At 36.2% G+C, this 24,921-nt stretch overlaps 1 protein-coding gene across 1 annotated transcript; it reads right to left on the minus strand.

Moving 5' to 3' along the window:
* Positions 1-91: 91 nt before the first annotated feature.
* Positions 92-24,013, minus strand: LOC103469642 (E3 ubiquitin-protein ligase DTX3L). Its single transcript, XM_008417425.3, has 4 exons — positions 23,888-24,013; positions 8,780-9,766; positions 600-817; positions 92-279 (listed from the first exon to the last, which is right to left on the minus strand). Exons 1-4 carry the CDS (start codon positions 23,912-23,914, stop codon positions 210-212), a joined length of 1,302 nt encoding a protein of 433 aa, XP_008415647.1. The 5' UTR covers positions 23,915-24,013; the 3' UTR covers positions 92-209.
* Positions 24,014-24,921: the final 908 nt, after the last annotated feature.

Genomic DNA, 24,921 nt, shown 5'->3' on the forward strand with positions numbered 1-24,921 from the left:
ATAACTTGATCAACAGAAATGACTCTAAAAAAGCACAAAATGCAGCTGAAATAACAGAATACATTCAAGAATAATGTAAATATACTGACAATTCTGGAATTACATCACATGTTTAATATGTTAAGCAGTGAGGTTATTGTACATGGCTCTTTCTATGCTGGTAAAATGTTACCTTTGCTTTAATCAATTTCAAGACCTTAAATTTATTCCTATTTAATGCCTTTGGCTTTTAGCTCTTCTTGGACTCGGTTGAGGTAATCAGGATCTGGGTATCCATAGCTGCAAACAGGAAAACAAATCCATCAGCTTGGTGCTAGTGTCAACCTCCAATAATCAGACTCTAGGTCACATCTATTACCACTTGGATACGTCAGCTTTGTTTTCATTTTTTATTTATGATATTTTTAAGATAGTAGCTTATGAAACATCCTGACCACTACTGACCACAACTTACTCAGGGAATTTACTTTGAGGAACGCCACTAAGTCTGTGCCTATGGTTATTAAGTCCTGTACACCAAATGATTTATGGTCGAAGGTCATTAAAAGCTCATTAAGTAATTAATAAATATGTAATATAAGGCCATAAGCAGTCCTTACGAAGTTGGTCCTCCATGCACTGATGTCTTGTGGTGAATATCATTCCAAGTCACCATATTGTTCCTGCCACTGGTGCTGGATTGACCAATAGTGAAGATGAGCCTCTGATTAAAGGCTTTCCTGAGCAGTTCCAGGACTTTCCTTCCTTCAAAGGAGTCTGGAAGGTAGGCGGTTCGGGATGCACCTTCGAATGGTTGACCAGGGTTTGGATGCTCCTCCTGCAAAAGATTTTTATTTTAAAAGTCATCTCAAGATGTCATGTGATTGTGCCCAGATAAAAGCTACTACTTCCTAATACCTCTGTATATCAGCAGGCTAACTGTCCTTAAGGAGCAAAATTATTTGTAACAGATACAGAAAATTGCTTTCTCGGGATTAAAGCTGCACATGCACAGACATTCATGTGAAATTATTATGGATGCATGTAAGCAAAGGATTGATCGGGTGAATTCAAACTCTTCTTGCCAATAATTTGGCCAACTGGATGGACTTTCACTGTTGTTTCCAAATCTAAGTCCTTATGACAGAGATAATGCTCAGGGAGCGTGCTTTGGGAAATGGAATCACTATTACTTGGAACATTTAAACGTAATCTCACACTCCCATATTCTAGTAGTATTTTTAGTTTTGCAATACAAGTTTTATCTAAGGATGGGCATTTATCATATGGTTTGATTATTGTAAAGAAATAATAAATAAATCAGAATTGTGATATGAAAATAATCTGATTTATTGTAACATGACGTTTTGTCAACCTTAAAAGAAATAGTAGTATTGTCAGGAATGTTACTTTAGATAATTTTCTTCATAATTAGTTTAATCAGAGCATCAACAAATAACCATAAATTAAATAGTATGGTTAACTTCATGAAGTAGTTACTTGGTGCATCTAGATCCTAAAAATCTAGCTTCTTTATGTTATAGGGTTAAACCTTAAAAAAGGTTGCTTTAAGTAGAATTAATGTACTCTGGAAAATAATTGAATAAATCAGTAAATTAGTACGTAATTATACTGAATAATTATAGAAAGTATGCGCAAACTTCAGACAATACACTGTGTGCACAATTATTAGGTAAGTTATATCAGAATTTTTATGCATACTTTCAAACTTCATTTGTATAAACTTGAATGCTTATTGAATATGAACACATCAGCTGATGTGTATTTGTTTAATGAGGGAGGGTGGGGCCTAAGGAAATCAACACCCACCAGCTATCTGCCTAATTACCCAGATAGCACAAAATGATTGAAACAACATTGAATCAATGTCAGCCAGAAACATTGAATCAACGTTGAACGCTAACATTGAAACAACATTGAAAGTGGTCGGTGACTTGTATGTTGAATCAACGTTTGGGTTTCAACCATAACTGACATTATATCAATGTTGATTCAACCATCATTTGTATGTCAATTTACATGCATATTTATGTTGATATTGCATTGAATCAGTTAGGGATCAACATTGATTCAACCATCTGAATGTGGTTCTGCACACATATTTCTGTTTATTTTACATTGAATCAATGTTGATTCAACACTCATTTGACTGTGGATCTGCATGCATATTTGTGTTGATTCTACATTGAATCAGTCAGGAATCAATGTTGATTTAACCATCATCTGAACGAGGATCTGGACACATTTCAGTTGATTTTACATTGAATTAGTCAGGAAACAATGTTGATTCAACCTTCATCTGAATGTGGTTCTACATGCAGATTTGGGTTGATTTCATATTGAATGAAAGCTAAGGATTTATGTACATTTTTAGGTCTGAAGTAACATACCACTAAAAGTTTCTTCACTGGTGTTGAAGAAACTGTGTACAAAAGTTTAAAAATGACAACATAGGTTTGATATAACATTTTATTTAAGAAAAGAGGGACAGATATTTAAACATATTTGACTCCATTTTGACTGTCAGAATAACAGTCTATTGTCCACAGAAGAACAGAGTCCATGAGGTTAAGCTTTGTACTGTATGAACCAGGGAAACGGTACAAGTTGTGGTAACCCCAGTTTCACTCTGGCTGGCGTCACTGATTCCTTGCGATGTCTTCCTCTCATTCTGGCTTGTAATGAAGCCACTTCTTGACAGTTTTACTGCAGTCTTCAAGAGTCAGCTTTTGGTCAAACTGCAGAGCAACGGCTGAAAAACACAAAAATAAAAGGGAGGAAGGTGCCAGTTAGAAATATGATAAACATTTGAAAAGTTCTGAAAGACATTGAAATATTAAACAGTGTACTGGTTACAGGTCTGAACAAATACTAACCATATAGTTCCCCATGTACACTCACTGTTAAGTTAATTTTTATCTTATCTGTTCATTAATATTTATCTTAATGTTTACGTATACAACTACATTTACCTATGAAGCTGCAGTCTAGTGTAGGATTTATGATGCTGCACTCATGTTAAAATGAGGGAATCAATATTTAAAATAAAGGCTGTTTATCAGAAAACCTAAAGATAAAACTCAGGGAGGATCAGGGTTTATTTAACACACCAGAGACAGATAAATGGAGCAAAAGGTGATTTATACTGTAGTTGGAAAAATTATTTATAATTTATACAGAATAAACTTCCATAAAATAGCTGGTTAATCTTCAATCAACTACAAATATTTTCAAATAAGTTTATTAAATTCATTACAAAATGTTCACGTGCTGATAAAGATCCCACACCAGTAATAATAGTCCAGTTCAGTTTAGTTTAGTTTAACCAGTTACCAACCCAAGAATCAACAGACTGAATCAGCCATTAGCAGGTTTAGTTCAGTGTTTCACCTGCCTCACATGTTTTAAGTGTTTCTTTTCTGCCTCACCTGGATGGAATCTGTGGATGATTAACAACCTTCTGCACTTCTTGATGGCTGCAGACTGTCATGCAATCATCTAACTCAGTTGTTCTGGAACAGAGACACGTTTAAGCACGTCCCTAAGCACATCATAATAAAAAATGAAAAACAAGTGATTACTATCACAACAATTTAAAGCCTACCTGGAGCAGCCAGCCTTACACTTCCTTGTCCACCACATGCTCTCCCAGACCAAACAATAAGCCCCCACTCTATTTTAAAAACTCAAATCTCACAAAATCTCGCAGGATTTCATACTTAGGCCTGGAGCGCTGGGCAGGATGAAAATACTACAAAATGAGATATGACCTCAATTATTAAAAATATCTGTTTTGCCCCAAAATAATCAGGATTACTATGGGCACAAAACAATGCCCTTATTTTTTCAATAAATACATTTAAGATCAAAGTAATATTGAGAAACTTACCATAAAACTGCTCAGAGGAGAATTCAATTCAGAAGCCGGTTGCAAACAAGCCAGCAGCAAAATGGCTGTTTGGTTGGGACAAAACACTAGTGTAAAAAGGGGGAGTCAGACTGTACAACTCCTAGTAGAGACTTGTAGATGTTTTCGTGTCAACACATTATGCACAGTCAGTAATAATATTTACAGACAAGTAAGAAAATGTACATAAAGGAATCACAACCCAATGTTCTCAACATGTAGTGCGTAATTTGAAACATGATTAACCCCCACTTAGTAATAAAATGTTCTGACCCAGAGCTCAAGGATGGGGGGAGGGAAGAAGGGATGAGAGGGGGTAAAAAGGGGAAGGCTGAGAGGAGCAAGTGGGTGTGAGTAGGGGGAGATGAGGAGGTGATGAGGGGTGCAACAAACTGCACAGATTGCACACATGGGTGGGCAATCCTGGTCCTCGAGGGCCGGTGTCCTTGCAACTCTTAATGTCTCCCTGGTAGAGCAGGGAGACATCCCTGTTTTACCATCCCTCTACCAGGGATGTCTACCAGGGAGACATCCCTGGTAGAGGGAGACATCCCTCAGCTATTGAGGAGGTGATTCAATAGCTGAATCACCTCCTCTGTTCAGGCAGGTTCTCCAGAGTCCTGCTAACGACCTTATTATTTGACTCAGGTGTGTTGAAGTAGAAACGCATCCAAAAGTTGCAGAAGACCGGCCCTCGACGCCTGGAGTTGCCCACCCCTGCAGGTTCGATTCCCGACCTTGGCAACCTTTGCTGTATGACTTCCCCCTTTCTTGTCAATTAACTATCAAATAAAGGCCACTAGAGCGAAAAAAATCTTTAACAAAATAAAATGTGAAAATTTAAAACCCTCACCTAAAATTAAAATTGTTTCACCTGGAGCCCAAGGAGGAGGGGAGGAGAGTGGAAAGGGGGAGGAGATTGAGGGGTAGATGGGCCCAGGTGAGGGGTGGGTGGTGGGGGGAAAGGGGTGTGTGTAGAGGGGTGTGAAAATCAGCTTACGTTGATTGAACATTTAGGTTACGAGTTCTTCCCCAAACCTTGTCCTCAAGGCAAACTGACCTGTGTGTTTTCAATTTCAGCAAAACCCTGTTAATCAGACATCAATTAAAATCATGTTTGCCGAATTAGGGAAATACCTAAAACTTGCAGGGCTTGGAGGACCAGTGCTGAAACACACTGGATTCACTTTGACTTTACTTGAAATAATTAAGTTTGATACCACATTTGGATCCCTCGTCTGACACAATGACTAAAGCTAACCAGGGACAGATTCCCTGGTTGGCCACCGTTGCTCTGTGGGTAGAGCAGTTGTCTTGTGATCAGAAGGTTGACAGTTCAATTCCAGCTCCCTCCTGCCACATGTCAATATGATCCCTGGGCACTTAACCCCAACTGATCTGTGCATTAAATAAATGTGTGAATGTGACTCTAGTGTAAAGCACTTTCAGTGGTCAAAATGACTGGAAAAGTGCTATGCAAGTTTATTTACCATTTTCGAAGTAAACTAAATGATTTGAGTAAGACTGACTTAAATCTGTTATCTTAAACATACTTAATAAATTTGTTAAAAATAAATTAAATTGAGTTGGATGATTATAATATATTGAATTGGTTAAACTTAGTAAATTAAGTTGGATAAACTTAATAAATTCAGTTGGATAAACTTAATTGAATTGCTTGTTACCTACAGAAACAATTCAATTTAGTTGGTTCAACTATTTTCTTTTTAGAGTGTGTTTTATAGTTGATCCACCATCATTTGTCGACTTCAACCAAAAATTAACCATTTATCAGACCTCGGCATTTCAGTCATTAGATTTCAACGACAAAACAACATTGATTCATTGACACAGTTTCAACGGTTTGATTGGATGATTGTTTGATGGTCGATGCATCGTCATTTGTCGACTTCAACCAAAACTCAACGATTCTAACTATTTTTCAACATTGATTTAACATTGTGTGCTATCTGGGTATTAAGCAGCTTCTTTTCTTCTGGCAAAATTGGCCAATAAAAGAGATTTAAGTTACTCTGTAAAGTCCAAAATTGTAAAAAGTCTTTTAGAGGGAAGCGGCACTCTTGAAACTGCTAAGACATTGGGGAGTGATCACAGAACCATCAAAAGTTTTTTCTGCAAATAGTCAATAGGGTTTCAAGAAACAAGTTGAGAATAAAAACATAAATTAACTGATAAAGATTTGAGAAAAATCAAACGTGAAGCTGCCAGGAGCCCATTATCTTCCAGTGTTGTCATATTCCAGAACTGCAACATACCTGGAGTACCCAGACATACAAGATGTTCAGAGCTCAGAGACATGGGCACAGTAAGGAAGACTGAAACCAGACCACCACTGAACAAGACATAAGTTGAAACGCCAAGACTGAGCCAAGACAGATCTGAAGATGGATTTTTCAAAAGTTTTATGGACTGATGAGATGAGAGTGACTCTTGACGGATCAGATGGATGGGTCTGTGGCTGGATCAGTAATGGGCACAGAGCTCCACTTCGCATCAAACACCAACAAGGTGGAGGTAGGTACTGATATGGGCTGGTATTATTAAAGATGAGCTTGTTTTCAGTTTGAAAATGGTCTCAAAATCAACTCCCTTCCCTGCTGCCAGTTTTTAGAAAATACTTTCTTAAAGCAGTGGTACAGGAAAAAGTTTGCATCTTTCAAGAGAACCATGATTGTTATGCAAGACAATGCTCCATCAAGCATGAAAATACTCCACTATGTGACTACCAGTAAAAGCATTAAATGATGAAAGAATAATGAAGTGACCCCTCCCTCACCAGACCTAAATCTCCTTGAGAACTTGTGGGCCCTTCTTAAACAAGAGATTTATGGTGAATGAAAACAGTTCACATCTCTGAACAGTGTCTGGGAGGCTGTCATTGCTGCTGCATGAAAAGTTGATCATCAACAGTTCAAGAAACCAACAGACTCCTTGAATGGAAGGCTTACAACTGTTAATGAAAAGAAAGGTGGCTATATTGGTCACTGACATATTTTTTAAATATTAGAAATGCTTGTCAATTTTGAGTTGTGTTTATTATTCTCACTTTAATGGATGACAATAAAAGAGTGAGATGGGAAAGTTTTCATTCTTAAATCAGTTGCATAATTCTGCACTCAAATCGTTCACACATAGATGTTGTCCTAACAAAGCCAAAATCTCAGTTTTACTTTCTTAAATATTCAGGTTTGAGAGGTTATTAACATTTTGGATTAACCAAGAGCCCTGGAGTTGTTCAACAATAAAATTAATCCTCAAAACTACAACTTACGTACTTATTGTACGAGTGTACACCTAAAATAGATTTGGTATAAAGATCAAACTGATCTTTAGCAGAGTGGAATTGGAATGGTTTTCTGATTAAGAATAAAGTTGTTGATGGACCCATAAACAGAAATAATAACCTTTGACGTGTACAAATGAGTATTAGGACCACACCAAGAGAATTTTTTTGAAATCATGAGAATGAAGTCTTGTTAAGAGAATAAAGTCGTAAAATTAGCCAAATAAAATTTTATTTTTATGGAAGCTCACACATATAGAGCTCCACCTATAGAGATGAGGTGGAGCGGCTGTCAGTGTGGTGCAGGGAGAACAATCTGCTCCTCAACAGCACAAAGACAAAAGAACTCATAATAGATTACAGGAGGAAAAGAACGGACATCAAACCACTACACATTGGGGGAAAATGTGTGGAAAGGGTAGCTGACTTTCGTTTTCTGGGGGTCCACATTGAGCAGGGCCTCACATGGAACGTGAACACCTTCGAGCTGATAAAAAAGGCCCAGCAAAGACTTTACTTCCTGAGGGTTCTCAGGAAGAACAACATCAAGGAGAAACTGCTGGTGTCCTTTTACAGGTGCTCCATAGACAGCATACTGACTTACTGTATCTGCGTATGGTATAACAACAGCACTGCGGCTCAAAGGAAAGCTCTACAAAGGGTTGTGAATACAGCCCAAAAAAATCATTGGCTGTTCTCTCCCCTCACTGGAGGACTTGCACAGTGACCGCTGTCTAAAAAAGGCACAACTCATCACAAAGGACACTTCTCACCCCGGATATTCTCTGTTTACACTGATGCCTTCAGGCAGACGATACAGAGCAATCAGAACAAGAACTAACCGATTCAGAGACAGTTTTTATCCTACAGCAATAACAAAACTAAATGCAATCAAATAACCATTAATCATTATGAATGATGTGTGTGAGAATGTGGTTATTCTTATTTATTAGTTTTATTTTATCACCTACTTGTTATGTATTTCTTACAGTACATGTAAAGTGTGACACAAGTTTTCTTTTTTTTAGCATATGCACTGACTTACGGCAATTTTTAAATTTCGTTGTTCTTGTGACAATGACAATAAAGATTTATCTATCTATTTATCTAAAAGCAGTTTTTCTGCTTTATTAAAATTGGGAGTGTGGAGCATCTTGTGAAGTTATACATTGGTATCAGTTTTAAAAGTAAGGACATTTTAACATGTTAGTAAAAAATATTATCAGTACAAGGACTTTAAAGTCATTATCCAAGTAATTATGTCTATTTTGAAGAAAGCTGGTCATTTCAGATCTTAAGTATCGAGACGCCTTTTTTCTGTGAATATTAATTATATATTCTCATAATATTCAGAGAATATTGTGAGAATATATTCTCATAATATAAAGACTATGACACTTTATTCTCATAGTCTGGCCTTAATCCTCTGTCAAAGAAGTGCATCTTCAGCTGTGTTTGCAAACTTGTTTTGATGGGATACCAAAGCAACAACAGACACACTTCATCATCTCCCAAAGACAAAGTCTTTGGGAGATGATGAACTTTGATGAGTGCAGCTTTGCTCTTACCTTTTGAATTCCACTTGGAATGTGATAATGGATGACTAATGTTCCATGTCTCTCATATCCAGGTAAGGAGGCAGAGGATGTCCTGATGTCCATTGTCCCTCCATCAGGCTGTGTCCCCTTCAAGGTCCCGTACACCTCCCCACAGATAGGACAAACAGGTTTGTAGTCAAAGGCTCTTTGGAGACAGTCTTTGCAGAAGGAATGCATGCACTGCAGGGCCTTTTTCTTCTCTGGTGGGATTGGCTCCATACAAATTGGACATGTCTCGTTGCCAGGAGGTTTACTTAGTTTGGGTGAAGGAGCAGATGATTTATAGCTTTGACTTCTTGCTGGATCCCTTTTAACTGGACTGTTGCCTGAACCCTTTGGATTTTGAGAAATAAACTCTTTCAGTTTTTGAACATGTGCAAAAGGTCCACAGACTGCTGTGTCTTTGCTGGAGCCTGATTTAAAAAACAGGAGAGGAAACTTTCTCTGCAGATCCTCAGCTTGATGTGGAGTCACATGAAGAGATATTAGTTGCAGGTCAGAGGCAGTTCTCTGGTAGAAAATGATGAACCTCTGCCTCACAAAATCCAGATGCACCCTGTCAGAAGAGTAAGCTGGTTTTCTTGGGGCTCTGAAGTTAACCTGTACTGTGCTATGGGGGTCACTGTTTGCTGCTTTGAACTCAATGACAAAATGGCCTAGAATTTTCTTTAGTTTTTCGTCATATTTTTTTTTTATGTATTCCATCACAACTCTGTTCACAGGTACTGAACATGTTGCAGCACAGGGAGTTGGAGGAGCAGTCTGTCCTTGTGTTCCAGGACTAGAAAGATGTCCTGACAGTCGCTTTACGAGCTGCTGCACCTTATTAAAGTCTCTACTGAACACTCTATAACAGGACGCAGTTTTCTCAGGGCAGTAGTTATCATTAATCCACTTTTTAACATTTATGTCTCCAATCATCTCTTCATCAATGATCAGAGTAATGTCTGTGATAATCTGCAACAGAACAAAACAGTTTAAGTCATTTAATAAGTCCAGAAAAATAAAGTATAACATACAGTGTTGTTTGACTACCTATGCCGGTCACAAAGTATATTAAAACCTATTCAGTTTTTTAGGAGATCATATTTAGATCCAAGATAAAATGAACTCCACTTCTGTTTTTATGACTGACAAAGACAGATTTTCTCATGACTTCAAGTTCAAGTCATTTTTATTTTGTTTGACTGCATTTCAGACCAGTCCTTTTACCTGACCAGGTGTCAGACATCACAAAGCAGGTTCAAGCTATCTGGGTTTTATTTATGTTCATGGTCAGCTATGCATAGTTTTTTTTAGTCACTACTTCAAAAAAAAGTAAAAAAGAGTTTCCAACAAAGAATTTCACCATAAGTACAACCAGAATTCCAATGACATTAGGACATTGTGTAAAGTATAAACAAAAACAGAATACAATTATTTGCAAATCCTTTTCAACCAATATTTAATTGAATTGACATCAAAGACATGATATGTAGTGCTCAAATGGATAAGCTTTATTTTTATTTTTTGGAAATATTCACTTATTTAGAATTTGATGCCTGCAAAACAATCCAAAAAAGTTGGGACCGGGACTTGTTTACATCATCTTTCCTTTTAGCAATCAATAAGCGTTTCGGAACTGGGGACACTAACGGTTGAAGTTTTAAGTGGAATTCTTTTTTATTCTTGGTGCATGTACAACTTCAGTTGTTCAGCAGTCTCTGGTTTCAGTTATGGTATTTTGCGCTTCATAATGAGCAACACATTTTCAATGGGAGACAGGTCTGGCCTGCAGGCAGGCCAGTTTAGTGATTTGAATTAAAACAAAATTAAAATGCCTAGGTTTTATTCATTTATCTGTAAATTCTCTAAAAATACAAATTTGCAGCCCGAGCATCCTTATAATGTAAAGAGTTCTATCTAACAGGGACTATATTAGAATTCAGCTGGTATCCGTTTCCAGGAATAGGGTATAATAGGATGATGATGGAGAGTTGGTACAAACAAGATGTGTGGGATCTTATGCCGGTGTTACGAATTAACTGGTGGTGGCACCTGGGAGAGACAGATGTTTCAGTGGGAGTGGCTTTTTAGGACCCTTTAACCAAGCCAGGAAATAAACAATGCAATAAGCTTAAAGAACTACAAATCTTTGCAAAAATACTATTCGATTCCCTAAGACACCAATTAAGATGTCAAGAATAACTAATTAGAAAGACTTTTATTGGTCTAATATTGTATGTTGCTTTTTTAAAAATTAATTTCCAAAACCACCAAAACATCTACATTACACAGAACTTGTCCTGACTTATGTGTCGGTTCAGAGGTTGAACCTGAGGGAAGATCAAAATAGATCTCAAGATGCCATAAACAGATCTCAAAGCAAATAATAATCCCTGAAAGCCAACATAAATGTTGAAGAGACATATAATTTAAAATAAAATGTTTAAAAAGATCGACTGGCTATGTTGTATCTCATTTTCTAGTTCATTTACAGAAGACATGGCAGATCTATGTAGAAGTGTTATTCTTTATTGTTGATATTTTTTCCTCATAATTTAACTAAACATCTTTATTCTTTTCATCAAGTGACATTAACATTCAACCATAAGAGACGATGAAAAAACAATTGACTTATTTACTTTTCCATTGGAAGTCGGTTGAAATCTTCCCTCAAACAGATTCTGAAAGTGTCACCAGTTAATCCAGGTCTGCTTCTTAAAGCGCCAGGTTGGATAAGAACCAATGACAGGTAGGATCATTGGACCTCCATCTGCATTTATGGTTTAGTGCAGGGGTCCCCAAACTTTTTTCTGTGAGGGCCACATAACTTTTCCCTTATCTGGTGGGGGGCCGGAGTCAGTTTGTAACAGAAAAAATGTGATGATTGCAGGACTGCCTAAATGTAAAATATATATTGTTTTCCAGAAAGCACAATCAAATAACCGTCTCTGGGTTCTTCACATAACAAAAGTCAGGAAATAAATAACACTATTAATGAAATAATAACCAAATAACCCTCTCTGGGTTCTTCACAGAATAAATCCAGGAAGGATTATAGTCTGTATTTTACGAACTATGAGCCGCACTGGACTATAAGCCACAACCCCAAAGTTTTTTTTTAAACCAGTAAACATACACATCTAAGCCGCAGATATCTCTGGCGCTCCAACACCGATGCAACAGCAGCAGCGGGGGGCGGACACCCAAAATTTGAGTCATAACAGGTCAATTGAATATCACATTTATTAGGGTTGAAAAAGAAAAAATTGCCAAGATTAGATTTAACAGAACTGATTACGGTAGTTTCCGAAAGGTAACTGTAACAGTAAAAGTGCTGATCCTTCGTGTTGCTACTAGCATGTGCTAAAGCAGTGGTTCCCAACCTTTTTATTAGTGCGGACCAGTCAAGACTTGGAAATTTTGTTGCGGCCCGGGGGGGAGCGGAGGAACGAGAATACAACCTGTTGAATGTGACAGGTAGCCAATCAGAAATTGCGGTGACGTAAGAACAGAGGGGAATCCCAAACAGCTGACATATCCCGCAACTGAGAGTCCTGTAGATATCGGAGATGATATGTGGAAATGTTTATTATTAAATCTAAAGGTCATTATTATGTTTATTCAGTTAAAAATGTTAACTATGAAAAAACACAGTCACCTCCAAATCGTAGAGCAGCAAATACAGCGGCTGCTACCGTCGTCTTTCATCCACCGCCTTTTCTTTTTGTTACGTCTTTTATCTCTTAAAATGACTCACTGTTGCTTCTACATCGTCATCCGTGTTTGGTTATTCTAAATTCCCGCTATGTTGGGAGGTTTTACTGGATTATCCTCTGGAATCGGGATGTTCGTGAGTGGAATCGGTTCGTGTTGCTCCTGCCTTGGAGACACGAAACGATCGAACCTGTTGTTCTTTTATCAGCTCTGTGGTCACAGAGGTTTGGAGAATCGGCCGACAATTCTTATGCCGTTCAAACCAGACTTAAGACTCACAATCTCTACTCATCTCCTCTCGACCACTGCCCAAACGCTCTCTGACTTTGGTCGCTATGGTAACGTTTAAATACCCCTTCAAAATAAAATACAGAAGCGCCACAAAAAACGAACATTTTACTTTCGTGAAAATTTTAACTCACGATACTGACTAACAGGAGCCCTAAGCTTGTTTCTCTGCAACGAGACGGTCCCATCTGGGAGTGATGAGACAATAACACTCGAGGTGTGTTACTTGAGCACAGCGTGCTTGGTCTCTATGTGGCAAAGCAGCATGAAGCTTCATTGCCTCATTAGCAGCCGGTCTTGTGAGAAATTCTGTTCCCCTGAGAAAATCTGTTCCCCCTGTGTCGGGAGCGCGCATAGCAGCCAGAGAAGTGGATCCGGCGGATCTGACCATATTCACGGCGCTTCTGATCGATTTCTCGGTAAAACCACTCATATGATCACGTCACTGTTGTAACTTTCAGTTTAATCGGCAGCTATCAAAATAAAAATACATACATAAATAAACGAGGTCTTGTGTGGAGGTCTTTTTACGCTGTTTTGTGTTATTTTAAACGCGAAGTGAATCGATCTTTTTTCAGCTTTTGTCTCGTAAGCCTGACAAATAAGTCAGTCAACAAACACAGGTTTCCAACACGTTGTGTGCATTTATAATTTTTCATTTCTCATAAAGGAGGAGGAGGGAAGCTGGCCGATAGCAGGGCAAAAAAATAAAGACTTCCTGAAAAGATCAGAGTGTAAACGTTTTGGTAAATCCCGTTGTAATGTAAAATATGACATTACTGGATTAAGGAAATGTCTAGTATGGTATCACACATAATATTTTTTGAGAATTTGGAAACAGGTGCTTTTTATTTCACAAAGGCATTGGAGGGGAAGAGGAGAAGATGGATATTTCAGCTGCCTGAAATAATGTGTTCGCCCTCTATAAAAAGGAAACAAATTAATTTACCTGCAAGTCTTTTGCTGTGTTTATTCCCCTTATGATAAATAAGAAATCCTGCAAGTTTGAAAACATTTGCTCTTTTGCCAAAGTTAGGATGGGGGAACAAAATATCTTAAGCGCCTGATAAAATCTGTTCCCCCTCTCTAAAATGGAAACAAATTAATTTACCTGAAAAGTCTTTTACTGTGTTCATTCCTCTTATCATCAACAATAATTCCTGTGATTTTCATAACATTTGCTCTTTTATTGACAAAGTTAGCATGGGGGAACAAAATATTTTAAGCGCCTGATAAAATCTGTTCCCCCCCTTAAAATGGAAACAAATTATTTTACCTGAAAAGTATTTTACTGTGTTCATTCCTCTTATCATCAACAATAATTCCTGTGATTTTCATAACATTTGCTCTTTTATTGACAAAGTTAGCATGGGGGAACAAAATATTTTAAGCGCCTGATAAAATCTGTTCCCCCCTTAAAATGGAAACAAATTAATTTACCTGAAAAGTCTTTTACTGTGTTCATTCCTCTTATAATCAACAATAATTCCTGTGATTTTCATAACATTTGCTCTTTTATTGACAAAGTTAGGATGGGGGAACAAAATATCTTAAGAGCCTGATAAAATCTGTTCCCCCCCTTAAAATGGAAACAAATTAATTTACCTGAAAAGTTTTTACTGTGTTCATTCCTCTTATCATCAACAATAATTCCTGTGATTTTCATAACATTTGCTCTTTTTTTGCCAAAGTTAGGATGGGGGAACAAAATATCTTAAGTGCCTGATAAAATCTGTTCCCCCTCTCTAAAATGGAAACAACTTAATTTACCTAAAAAGTCTTTTACTGTGTTCATTCCCCTTATGATCAATAATAAATCCTGCAAGTTTGAAAACATTTGCTCTTTTGCCAAAGTTAGGATGGGGGAACAAAATATCTTAAGCGCCTGATAAAATCTGTTCCCCCTCTCTAAAATGGAAACAAATTAATTTACCTGAAAAGTCTTTTACTGTGTTCATTCCTCTTATCATCAACAATAATTCCTGTGATTTTCATAACATTTGCTCTTTTATTGACAAAGTTAGCATGGGGGAACAAAATATTTTAAGCGCCTGATAAAATCTGTTCCCCCCTTAAAATGGAAACAAATTAATTTACCTGAAAAGTATTTTACTGTGTTCATTCCTCTTATCATCAACAATAATTCCTGTGATTTTCATAACATTTGCTCTTTTATTGACAAAGTTAGCATGGGGGAACAAAATATTTTAAGCGCCTGATAAAATCTGTTCCCCCCCTTAAAATGGAAACAAATTAATTTACCTGAAAAGTCTTTTACTGTGTTCATTCCTCTTATAATCAACAATAATTCCTGTGATTTTCATAACATTTGCTCTTTTATTGACAAAGTTAGGATGGGGGAACAAAATATCTTAAGAGCCTGATAAAATCTGTTCCCCCCCTTAAAATGGAAACAAATTAATTTACCTGAAAAGTTTTTACTGTGTTCATTCCTCTTATCATCAACAATAATTCCTGTGATTTTCATAACATTTGCTCTTTTTTTGCCAAAGTTAGGATGGGGGAACAAAATATCTTAAGTGCCTGATAAAATCTGTTCCCCCTCTCTAAAATGGAAACAACTTAATTTACCTAAAAAGTCTTTTACTGCGTTCATTCCCCTTATGATCAATAATAAATCCTGCAAGTTTGAAAACATTTGCTCTTTTGTGGCCAAAGTTTGGATGGGGGAACAAAATATCTTAAGCGCCTGATAAAATCTGTTCCCCCTCTCTAAAATGGAAACACATTAATTTACCTGAAAAGTCTTTTACTGTGTTAATTCCCCTTATAATCAATAAGAAATCCTGTGATTTTCATAACATTTGCTCTTTTTTTGCCAAAGTTTGGATGGGGCAACAAAATATCTTAAGCGCCTGATAAAATCTGTTCCCCCTCTCTAAAATGGAAACACATTAATTTACCTGAAAAGTCTTTTACTGTGTTCATTCCCCTTATAATCAATAAGAAATCCTGTGATTTTCATAACATTTGCTCTTTTTTGCCAAAGTTAGGACGGGGGAACAAAATATCTTAAGGGCCTGATAAAATCTGTTCCCCCTCTCTAAAATGGAAACAAATTAATTTACCTGCAAAGTCTTTTACTGTGTTTTTAAAATATTTGCACTTCATTGTGTGATTTAAACCATCTTTCCATAGCTACCTTATATTAATGAAATATTTGGCTTAACATAAAGCAAAAAGTGATAACCTGCCAAACACCGAGCGGACATGGATATTTCCATAATTGATTGAAGGAATAGTGTCACGTGATTTTTGACTTTCCAGAAAACACCGTATGTCTTTATATTGTAATGTACTTTGTTAGATGCAATATCAGAAAAAAAAATTCCTAAATTTGTTGATAAATATTTAAACATAAAATACATTTAATAAAGATTGTGAAACAGTCATATTTATTTAAACCATTTGGGACTTCAAACTTTATATGGAAAAATAATAAAGAATTAATAGAATGTATTTATTTATTCCAATGTTACGGGGAGAATGGATCATTACAGACATTTAAAATAAACGGTTCCCCCGCTTTAACACTTTATTTTAAAGAGCAAATGTTATGAAAATCACAGGAAATATTGTTGATAATAAGAGGAATGAAAACAGTAAAAGACTTGCAGGTAAATTCTTTGTTTTCCATTTTAGAGAGGGGGAACAGATTTTATCAGGCGCTTAAAATATTTTGTTCCCCCATCCTACTTTTGTCAAAAAAAGAGCAATTGTTATGAAAATCACAGGAATTATTGTTGATCATAAGGGGAATAAACACAGTAAAAGACTTTTCAGGTAAATTAATGTGTTTCCATTTTAGAGAGGGGGAACCGATTTTATCAGGCGCTTATGATATTTTGTTCCCCCATCCTAACTTTGTCAAAAAAGAGCAAATGTTTTAAAACTTGTAGGATTTATTATTGATCATAAGGGGAATGAACACAGTAAAAGACTTTTCAGGTAAATTAAGTTTTTTTCCATTTTAGAGAGGGGGAACAGATTTTATCAGGTGCTTAAGATATTTTGTTCCCCCATCCTAACTTTGTCAAAAAAAGAGCAAATGTTATGAAAATCACAAGATTTCTTATTGATTATAAGGGGAATGAACACAGTAAAAGACTTTTCAGGTAAATTAATTTGTTTCCATTTTAGAGAGGGGGAACAGATTTTATCAGGTGCTTAAGATATTTTGTTCCCCCATCCTAACTTTGGCAAAAAAAGAGCAAATGTTTTCAAACTTGCAGGATTTAATATTGATCATAAGGGGAATTAACACAGTAAAAGACTTTGCAGGTAAATTAATTTGTTTCCATTTTAGAGAGGGGGAACAGATTTTATCAGGTGCTTAAGATATTTTGTTCCCCCATCCTAACTTTGGCAAAAAAAGAGCAAATGTTTTCAAACTTGCAGGATTTAATATTGATCATAAGGGGAATTAACACAGTAAAAGACTTTGCAGGTAAATTAATTTGTTTCCATTTTAGAGAAGGGGAACAGATTTTATCAGGTGCTTAAGATATTTTGTTCCCCCATCCTAACTTTGGCAAAAAAAGAGCAAATGTTTTCAAACTTGCAGGATTTAATATTGATCATAAGGGGAATTAACACAGTAAAAGACTTTGCAGGTAAATTAATTTGTTTCCATTTTAGAGAGGGGGAACAGATTTTATCAGGTGCTTAAGATATTTTGTTCCCCCATCCTAACTTTGGCAAAAAAGAGCAAATGTTATGAAAATCACAGGATTTCATATTGATCATAAGGGGGATGAGCACAGTAAAAGACTTTTCAGTTAAATTAATGTGTTTCCATTTTAGAGAGGGGGAACAGATTTTATCAGGCCCTTAAGATATTTTGTTCCCCCGTCCTAACTTTGGCAAAAAAAGAGCAAATGTTATGAAAATTACAGGATTTCTTATTGATTATAAGGGGAATGAACACAGTAAAAGACTTTTCAGGTAAATTAATGTGTTTCCATTTTAGAGAGGGGGAACAGATTTTATCAGGCGCTTAAGATATTTTGTTCCCCCATCCAAACTTTGGCAAAAAAAGAGCAAATGTTATGAAAATTACAGGATTTCTTATTGATTATAAGGGGAATGAACACAGTAAAAGACTTTTCAGGTAAATTAATGTGTTTCCATTTTAGAGAGGGGGAACAGATTTTATCAGGCGCTTAAGATATTTTGTTCCCCCATCCAAACTTTGGCAAAAAAAGAGCAAATGTTTTCAAACTTGCAGGATTTAATATTGATCATAAGGGGAATTAACACAGTAAAAGACTTTGCAGGTAAATTAATTTGTTTCCATTTTAGAGAGGGGGAACAGATTTTATCAGGTGCTTAAGATATTTTGTTCCCCCATCCTAACTTTGGCAAAAAAAGAGCAAATGTTATGAAAATCACAGGATTTCTTATTGATCATAAGGGGAATGAACACAGTAAAAACTTTTCAGGTAAATTAATTTGTTTCCATTTTAGAGAGGCCGGACACATTATTTCAGGCAGCTGAAATATCCATTCTCTCCTCTTCTCCAATAACTTTGAGAAATAAAAAGCACCTGTTTCCAAATTCTCAAAAAATATTATGTGTGATAGCATACTAGACATTTCCTTAATCCAGTAATGTCATATTTTACATTAGAACGGGATTTACCAAAAAGTTTATACTCTGATCTTTTCAGGAAGTCTTTATTTTTGTACCCTGGTATCGGCCAGCTTCCCTCCTCCTCCTTTGTCAGAAATGAAAAATTATAAATGCACACAACGTGTTGGAAATCTGTGTTTGTTGACTGACTTATTTGTCAGGCTTACGAGACAAAAGTTGAAAAAAAGATCGATTCACTTCGCGTTTAAAGTAACACAAAACAGCGTAAAAAGACCTCCACACAAGACCTCGTTTATTTATGTATGTATTTTTATTTCGATAGCTGCCGATTAAACTGAAAGTTACAACATTGACATGATTATATGAGTAGTTTTTACCGAGAAATCGATCAGAAGCGCTGTGAATATGGTCAGATCCGTGGGATCCACTTCTCTGGCTGCAATGCGCGCTCCCGACACAGGGGGAACAGATTTTCACAGGGGAACAGAATTTCTCACAAGACCGGTCGCCGCATGTTACGCAGAGCGGGCTTGTAATCTGGGACTCACCTACTGGTCCGAGATAAATCTATTCTCCTGTCTCTTCTCTTCTCTGGGCCTTTTTCCCTTTGCAAAGAAACTTTCCAAAGACACCTGATCTGTTTCTTACTCATTTTGCTGATTGTGGGTTCAGTGTTGGCGCGCAAGTAACTGAGACTTCCAATGATTCACTTCCTGCTAAAGGACTACAGCATTTTTATGCTGTAGTACAATAGTACAAATTCTGACTGTTTTGCACAGTCTCTTCTTGAAGGGTTGTATATTTTGGTATCCTTTCAATATATTCTTGAATATTCCTTCACATACAAGGAATTATGTTTTGAAGAGATCTTAGAGAAAGTAGATACATTTTCAAATCCGTTTATTTACGCCGTTTGTCGTGTTTTCATCAGGAAGCGACACAGCCACCTAATTTTTTTACAAACATCTGCGTTGAGGACTCTGTTTGACTGTCACTCATTAAATAGTCCACAGCAAGCAGCTGCTTGTCCGCAGCAGCGCGCCACCTAACATGGAGAAATACTGCAGATATGGCTGTTGGGGGTATCTGACAGTAATGAGAGTGATTCCTTTTTGCAGCAACATTTCATGATCCATGTTTTGCTTACAATGATTTTTTTCTAAAACGTGCCAAATATTTACAACAAAGTATTTTATACATTTAGATGTTTGCCATCATTCAAATATAAATTAAATGGATTTTAAATATTATTTTGTACTTTACACACCATTTTGGTGACACACACGCTTAATGTCATTGTGTCTGCAGTGCAGTGTAATTCACTTCCTCAAGAAGTTTAAACTGTAAAATATATATTTTTTGTTTTTCTTCAATAAGTTAACTGACTGTACTAAACCCTATTTTAATATGCAATTAAATCTGTTGAAACTATTGTTCTTATTTGATATTTTCTTCATATTATAGAAGTCCCAGTACTAACTTTCCACCCTGTTAGAATGTTTCCTTTTTGCCTTCAAAATGACTAAAATTCCATAAAAGCCATCTAATCAAAGTGACATCAATTGGTTCTGAAGTGAATTCAACCCTATTTTTTATCTTAAATATATATGAGTCAACCTTAAAGTTCCACCCTGATAAGATAGTGTGGAAAATGTTTAATCAGTAGAGTTAAAAAACCCCATTATATTAGATTTAGTCATTAAAGGTTTGTTATTCTGTTGAAAGTTAGCTAGCTAAATGTTGACTACATAAAGAGCTACAGCTAGATTAGGTAAAAAACTTTCCACCCTGTTGTGTTCCACCCCGTTAGGTTCATGAACCAAAAAGGGTGGAAATTAGGGTGAAAAGTAATCATTTTAAGTAAAATAAAAATGTCAGATGATGGAATAGTGTTGCAAAGTAGTTTGAGGTATTAACAGATGTCTGTCTGTTTTCATTTTACTAGGCACACCCATCGACTCCAGTGAGGGGAGCAATGAGGATCCACTAGTACCTGTCAAGGGAAAATCCACTACAGGGATATCACCTGTTTTTGCCAAAGAGAGCGAGGACAAAAACTCTCCCCATGCTTTGACTTGAAAGAGGCAATCCTGCACCAATTATGAACATTATTAGATTGTAGAATCAGAGACATTGATTTTCCACTCTGTTATGATATGATCCACTGTGATGTTCCATTCCACCCTGTTTGAAAATATGTTTTTATGAAAGATCATTACAGAGACCTTAGGTACTGTGAAATGTTCTGTGCCATGTTGGGAATTGAAGACCAATAAGTGCACATATAGGTAAAAGGTTTTAAAATTACCAATATTTTCTATGCCGTCAGTAATAATGGGTAACCTTGTTTTGTAAAAAAAAAACATAGTTAAATGATTCGTAGCTACATGATGTGTTACAATTTCAAGAATAGAACATATTATATAGTAAAAGGGACACACTCTTTAAGACCACTATTTGTGGTCTATATGTCTCTAATCGGGTGGCACACATTCAGAGACAATGGTTAAAAAAAACAACAACAAAAACACATGTAATTATTAATTTATACAACCCTGAGCTTGCCCATTATTCATTTCTTATTGTTAAACATGTTAGTGTTGTAACAAAATATTTAAAACTTTAAAAAGTAATACTATTTTTTCCAAAAGTCTTGAAGCCAAAATGTTGCCCTCAAAAAAGAATCACCTAGGAGCATTTATTATAATTTTGGCTTGTCCATTTGGATATCACCACCAACTACAACATTGGCTGTTAACTTTATATCATTTAGATGAGAATTTATTGCAGTACAACTTATTGATATTACTTAATATTCATCTCTTGGAAATGTAAACACCACAAGCAACACCATCAGGTATGTAATTTAAATTAAATATAATGACACCAACCTATTTTTTAGTGACACTTACTGTGGGTAGTGTCGCTAAAATAGTTCAGAAACAGTGTGGTTGCATTACAGGATCTTAGCCAAAAACACACAGTAGGCTACAAGTGTTAAGCAACTCACACTACAGGTACTTGGGAGTCAATTCCAATGTTTTTCTGATACAAAAAGTAGAAACTGTCCACTTAGGTTTACATTGCAGTTATTCATTAGTTGAAATTAGTTTATTCTGGTGAACCTGAATGTGAATGGGATTGTGTTACGAAGCTAAAGTTGGTTTCCAATTCTAGCTTCCGATTCGGGAAAGGGCAATTCCACTTAATTTTTCACTACCTTCCGCATCTTTAATCGACTCTAGTTTAAAAACTACAACACCTAGACTCTTTAAACCTGGACTTCATTATTCTGCTCTAATAGCAAAATATTTAGAACCTTGTTTGTGATTTGTGAAACTTTTATCAGATTTGTGAAACTTCAATAAAGTGGTAAAATCAATAAAGGCTGATTTTACCACTTTTTTGCATCTGGGTAGAACTGCTCCAGCTCCAATATTTATAATCATGTTTGGGGTTTGTGAAACTTTTATCTGATTTGTGAAACTACAATAAAGGGCAATTTTGGCCCTTTATTTCTGTGCCTGTCACACAAGATCTGCTCTAATTCCAAAACCACAACACCTATACTCTTCAAACATGGACTGGAGTATTCTGCTCTAATAGCAGAATATTTAAAACCATGTTTGTGATTTGTGAAACCTTTTTCTGATTTGTGAAACTTCAATAAAGGGAAATTTTGACCCTTTTTTTCCTGTGTCGGTTACACAAGATCTGCTTTAATTCCAAAACCACAATACTCTTCAAACATAAACTGGATTATTCCGATCCATCCATACCTCCATCCATCCATTTTCTTCCGCTTCATCTGGGGCCGGGTCGCGGGGGCAGCAGCTTAAGACGGGAGTCCGAGACTTCCCTCTCCCCACTTCTTCCAGCTCCTCCGGGGGAATCCCAAGGCGTTCCCAGCCAGCCGAGAGACATAGTCCCTCCAGCATCTCCCAATGGGAAAATAATTTCCCATTGTGATTAATAAAGTGGTTTTGAATTAGAATTGAATTTTTTTTTTTAAAACTGCATGGAACAAGTGTGAATAGTAATCTGATCTTTAGTGAAGTTTCACAGATCACATAAAGGTTTCACAAATCCCAAACATGGATTTAAAGTATTCTGCTATTAGAGCAGAATAATATAGTCCAGGTTTGAAGAGTCTAGGTGGTAGTTTTAGAGCTGGAGCAGCTCTCATGTGAGCAAGATCCAAAAAAGGTCTGAAATTAACCTTTATTTAAGTTTCACAAATCAGAAAAAGGTTTCACAAATCCCAAACATGGTTCTAAATATTCTGTTATTGATTTAGAATAATCCAGTTGAGGTGTTGTAGGTTTGGAGCTGGAGCAGTTCTAGTGCAACCCACATGCAAAAAAGTGGTAAAATAAACCTTTATTGAAGTTTTGCAAATCAGATAATTTCACAAATCACAAACATGGTTCTAAATATTATGTTATTAGAGCAGAACAATTTAGTCCAGGTTTGAAGAGTCTAGGTGTAGACCTTTAGTTTTGGAATTAAAGCAGATCTTGTGTGATCATGACCAAAAACATGGTTTTGAAATTTCACAAATCAGATAAAAGTTTCACACATCCCAAACATGGTTAACAATATTCTGCTATTAGAGCAGAATAATCCAGTCCAGGTTTGAAGAGTCTAGGTGTTGTAGATTTGGATTAGCGCAGTCCTCGTGTGACCAAGTTAAAGGAATAGCGGTGAAATCACCCTTTTTTTAAATTTCATAAATCAGAAAAAGGTTTCACAAATCACAAACATGGTTTTAAATATTCTTCTATTAGAACAGAATAATCCAGTCCAGGTTTGAAGAGTCTAGGTGTTGTAGTTTTTAAACTAGAGTCGATTAAAGATGCGGAAGGTAGTGGAAAAATTAAGTGGAATCGCCCTTTAGCCACTTCCCGAATCGGAAGCTAGAATTGGAAACCAACTTCAGCATCGTGATGGTGTTTCTCATTGATCTGTTTATGCTCAAATGTGGCGTTTTCGAAGCGCACTGAATGCTGTTCTGTAGACACTTCTTTTGAAACATAATTTTCACATGTAACTTTAAACATTTGTGTTTCAAATGGAATTTATAGTAAAGTTTTCCAAACGGTTTTGTCACACAGGTACTATTTTTCAACAGGCATTGATGCAGCCACCTACAATTTAGAAACATCTGCGGTGCGCATAGGTTTCAACCAGTTAATTTAGCCACCATAACACCATAACACCGGAAAATCAACGTTCCAACAGGAAGTCCTGTTCCCGTGTTAAGTGACAACTTGCCACACTTTTCAACAAACAAAGTAGAATACCACAGAATAGTCTTCGTTTGTTATTTTTTTTAAATACACACGACATTAAAAAACACAAGCTGGTTGCTATGCGAGTCAAACTAATAACAATAGTATAACAACATTAGTTTCTATACAAAATACAAGCTCAGCTACCGCTCAGCGGTCCTGGAGGAGTAGTTTAAATGAACATACCTCGTCCTTTTTGCGATCACAAGTCATTTCTCTGCAGCTTAGTTGGTAAATCTGAGCTAACAAGGCGGGCTGCCTGCTCTAAAGAAGCCTGGTTTCACTTTCAGCTTCTTTTATTTCACCTTACGTGTCCCCCTGCAGGTAATAATGGGAATAACAGAAACAATTCGACAAGTGAAAGACCTTTGCTATATGTGTGGAGTTTACACTCTCAGTACTTGCTCTTAAAACGCAAAAGTAATGAACGGTATCTTCATTTCGGACCTATATTCGACGAAAGACCATGTAAGTTATCAGACTTCAAGAATTGATTTTATATTTCTCACACCGTCTTACATTAAATCTGATTAAAGGTTTTTTGTTTTATGCCAGTTGAGGTTATTCAGATTATTTCTACTTGCTAAATGCTAAAGTAATAAAATAAATTCTGTTAATTTACTAATTTTCTTTCAATTTAAATTTAGAAGATAACATACACTCCATTCCATCTTTTAAACTTTAACTGTGTGATGTCCAAAAATGTTGCCTAAGTATCATGAAGCTATTCATTTTGTGAGGTGCATCAAAATGTATTGTTGGTCATGTGGAAAACACATCATCAAACCATAAAGGATTTCTCCCAAAATTAAGATCTTTTTCAATTCAGTTCAATTAGTTTATTGTATATTTAATTATGTAAAGTATGTTTTCCTATCTGAATGCCCTTTCAACCCATGCAGCCTACTGACCTTTTTGACCAGGTTTCATCTCGACATAAAATATCTTACATTTTTTTCAAAAATCTTTTTGTAGAAAAGCCATGACTATTTTTGTTTTGTCATTGCTAAGGAGACACAACTAGTTATTAGGTTAAGGGTGGCAATTACTTTCCCCAAAGGGCCAGGTTGGTTTGACCAGATTCGTCTTCCTTAATCTCAATTAATCGAATCACTTGAATAAAGGTTTTTGTTTTTATCCGATTATATTTATCGAATATTAAAATTAGCTTCATAATCAGAAGTGTTCTGTTGTGGCAATGCCCCGTTGCCCCCCAAAAA

This window comes from Poecilia reticulata, chromosome 9 (assembly GCF_904066995.2).
Source record: "Poecilia reticulata chromosome 9, P_reticulata-male-v2, whole genome shotgun sequence".
In the NCBI taxonomy this organism is placed as follows: Eukaryota; Metazoa; Chordata; class Actinopteri; order Cyprinodontiformes; family Poeciliidae; genus Poecilia; species Poecilia reticulata.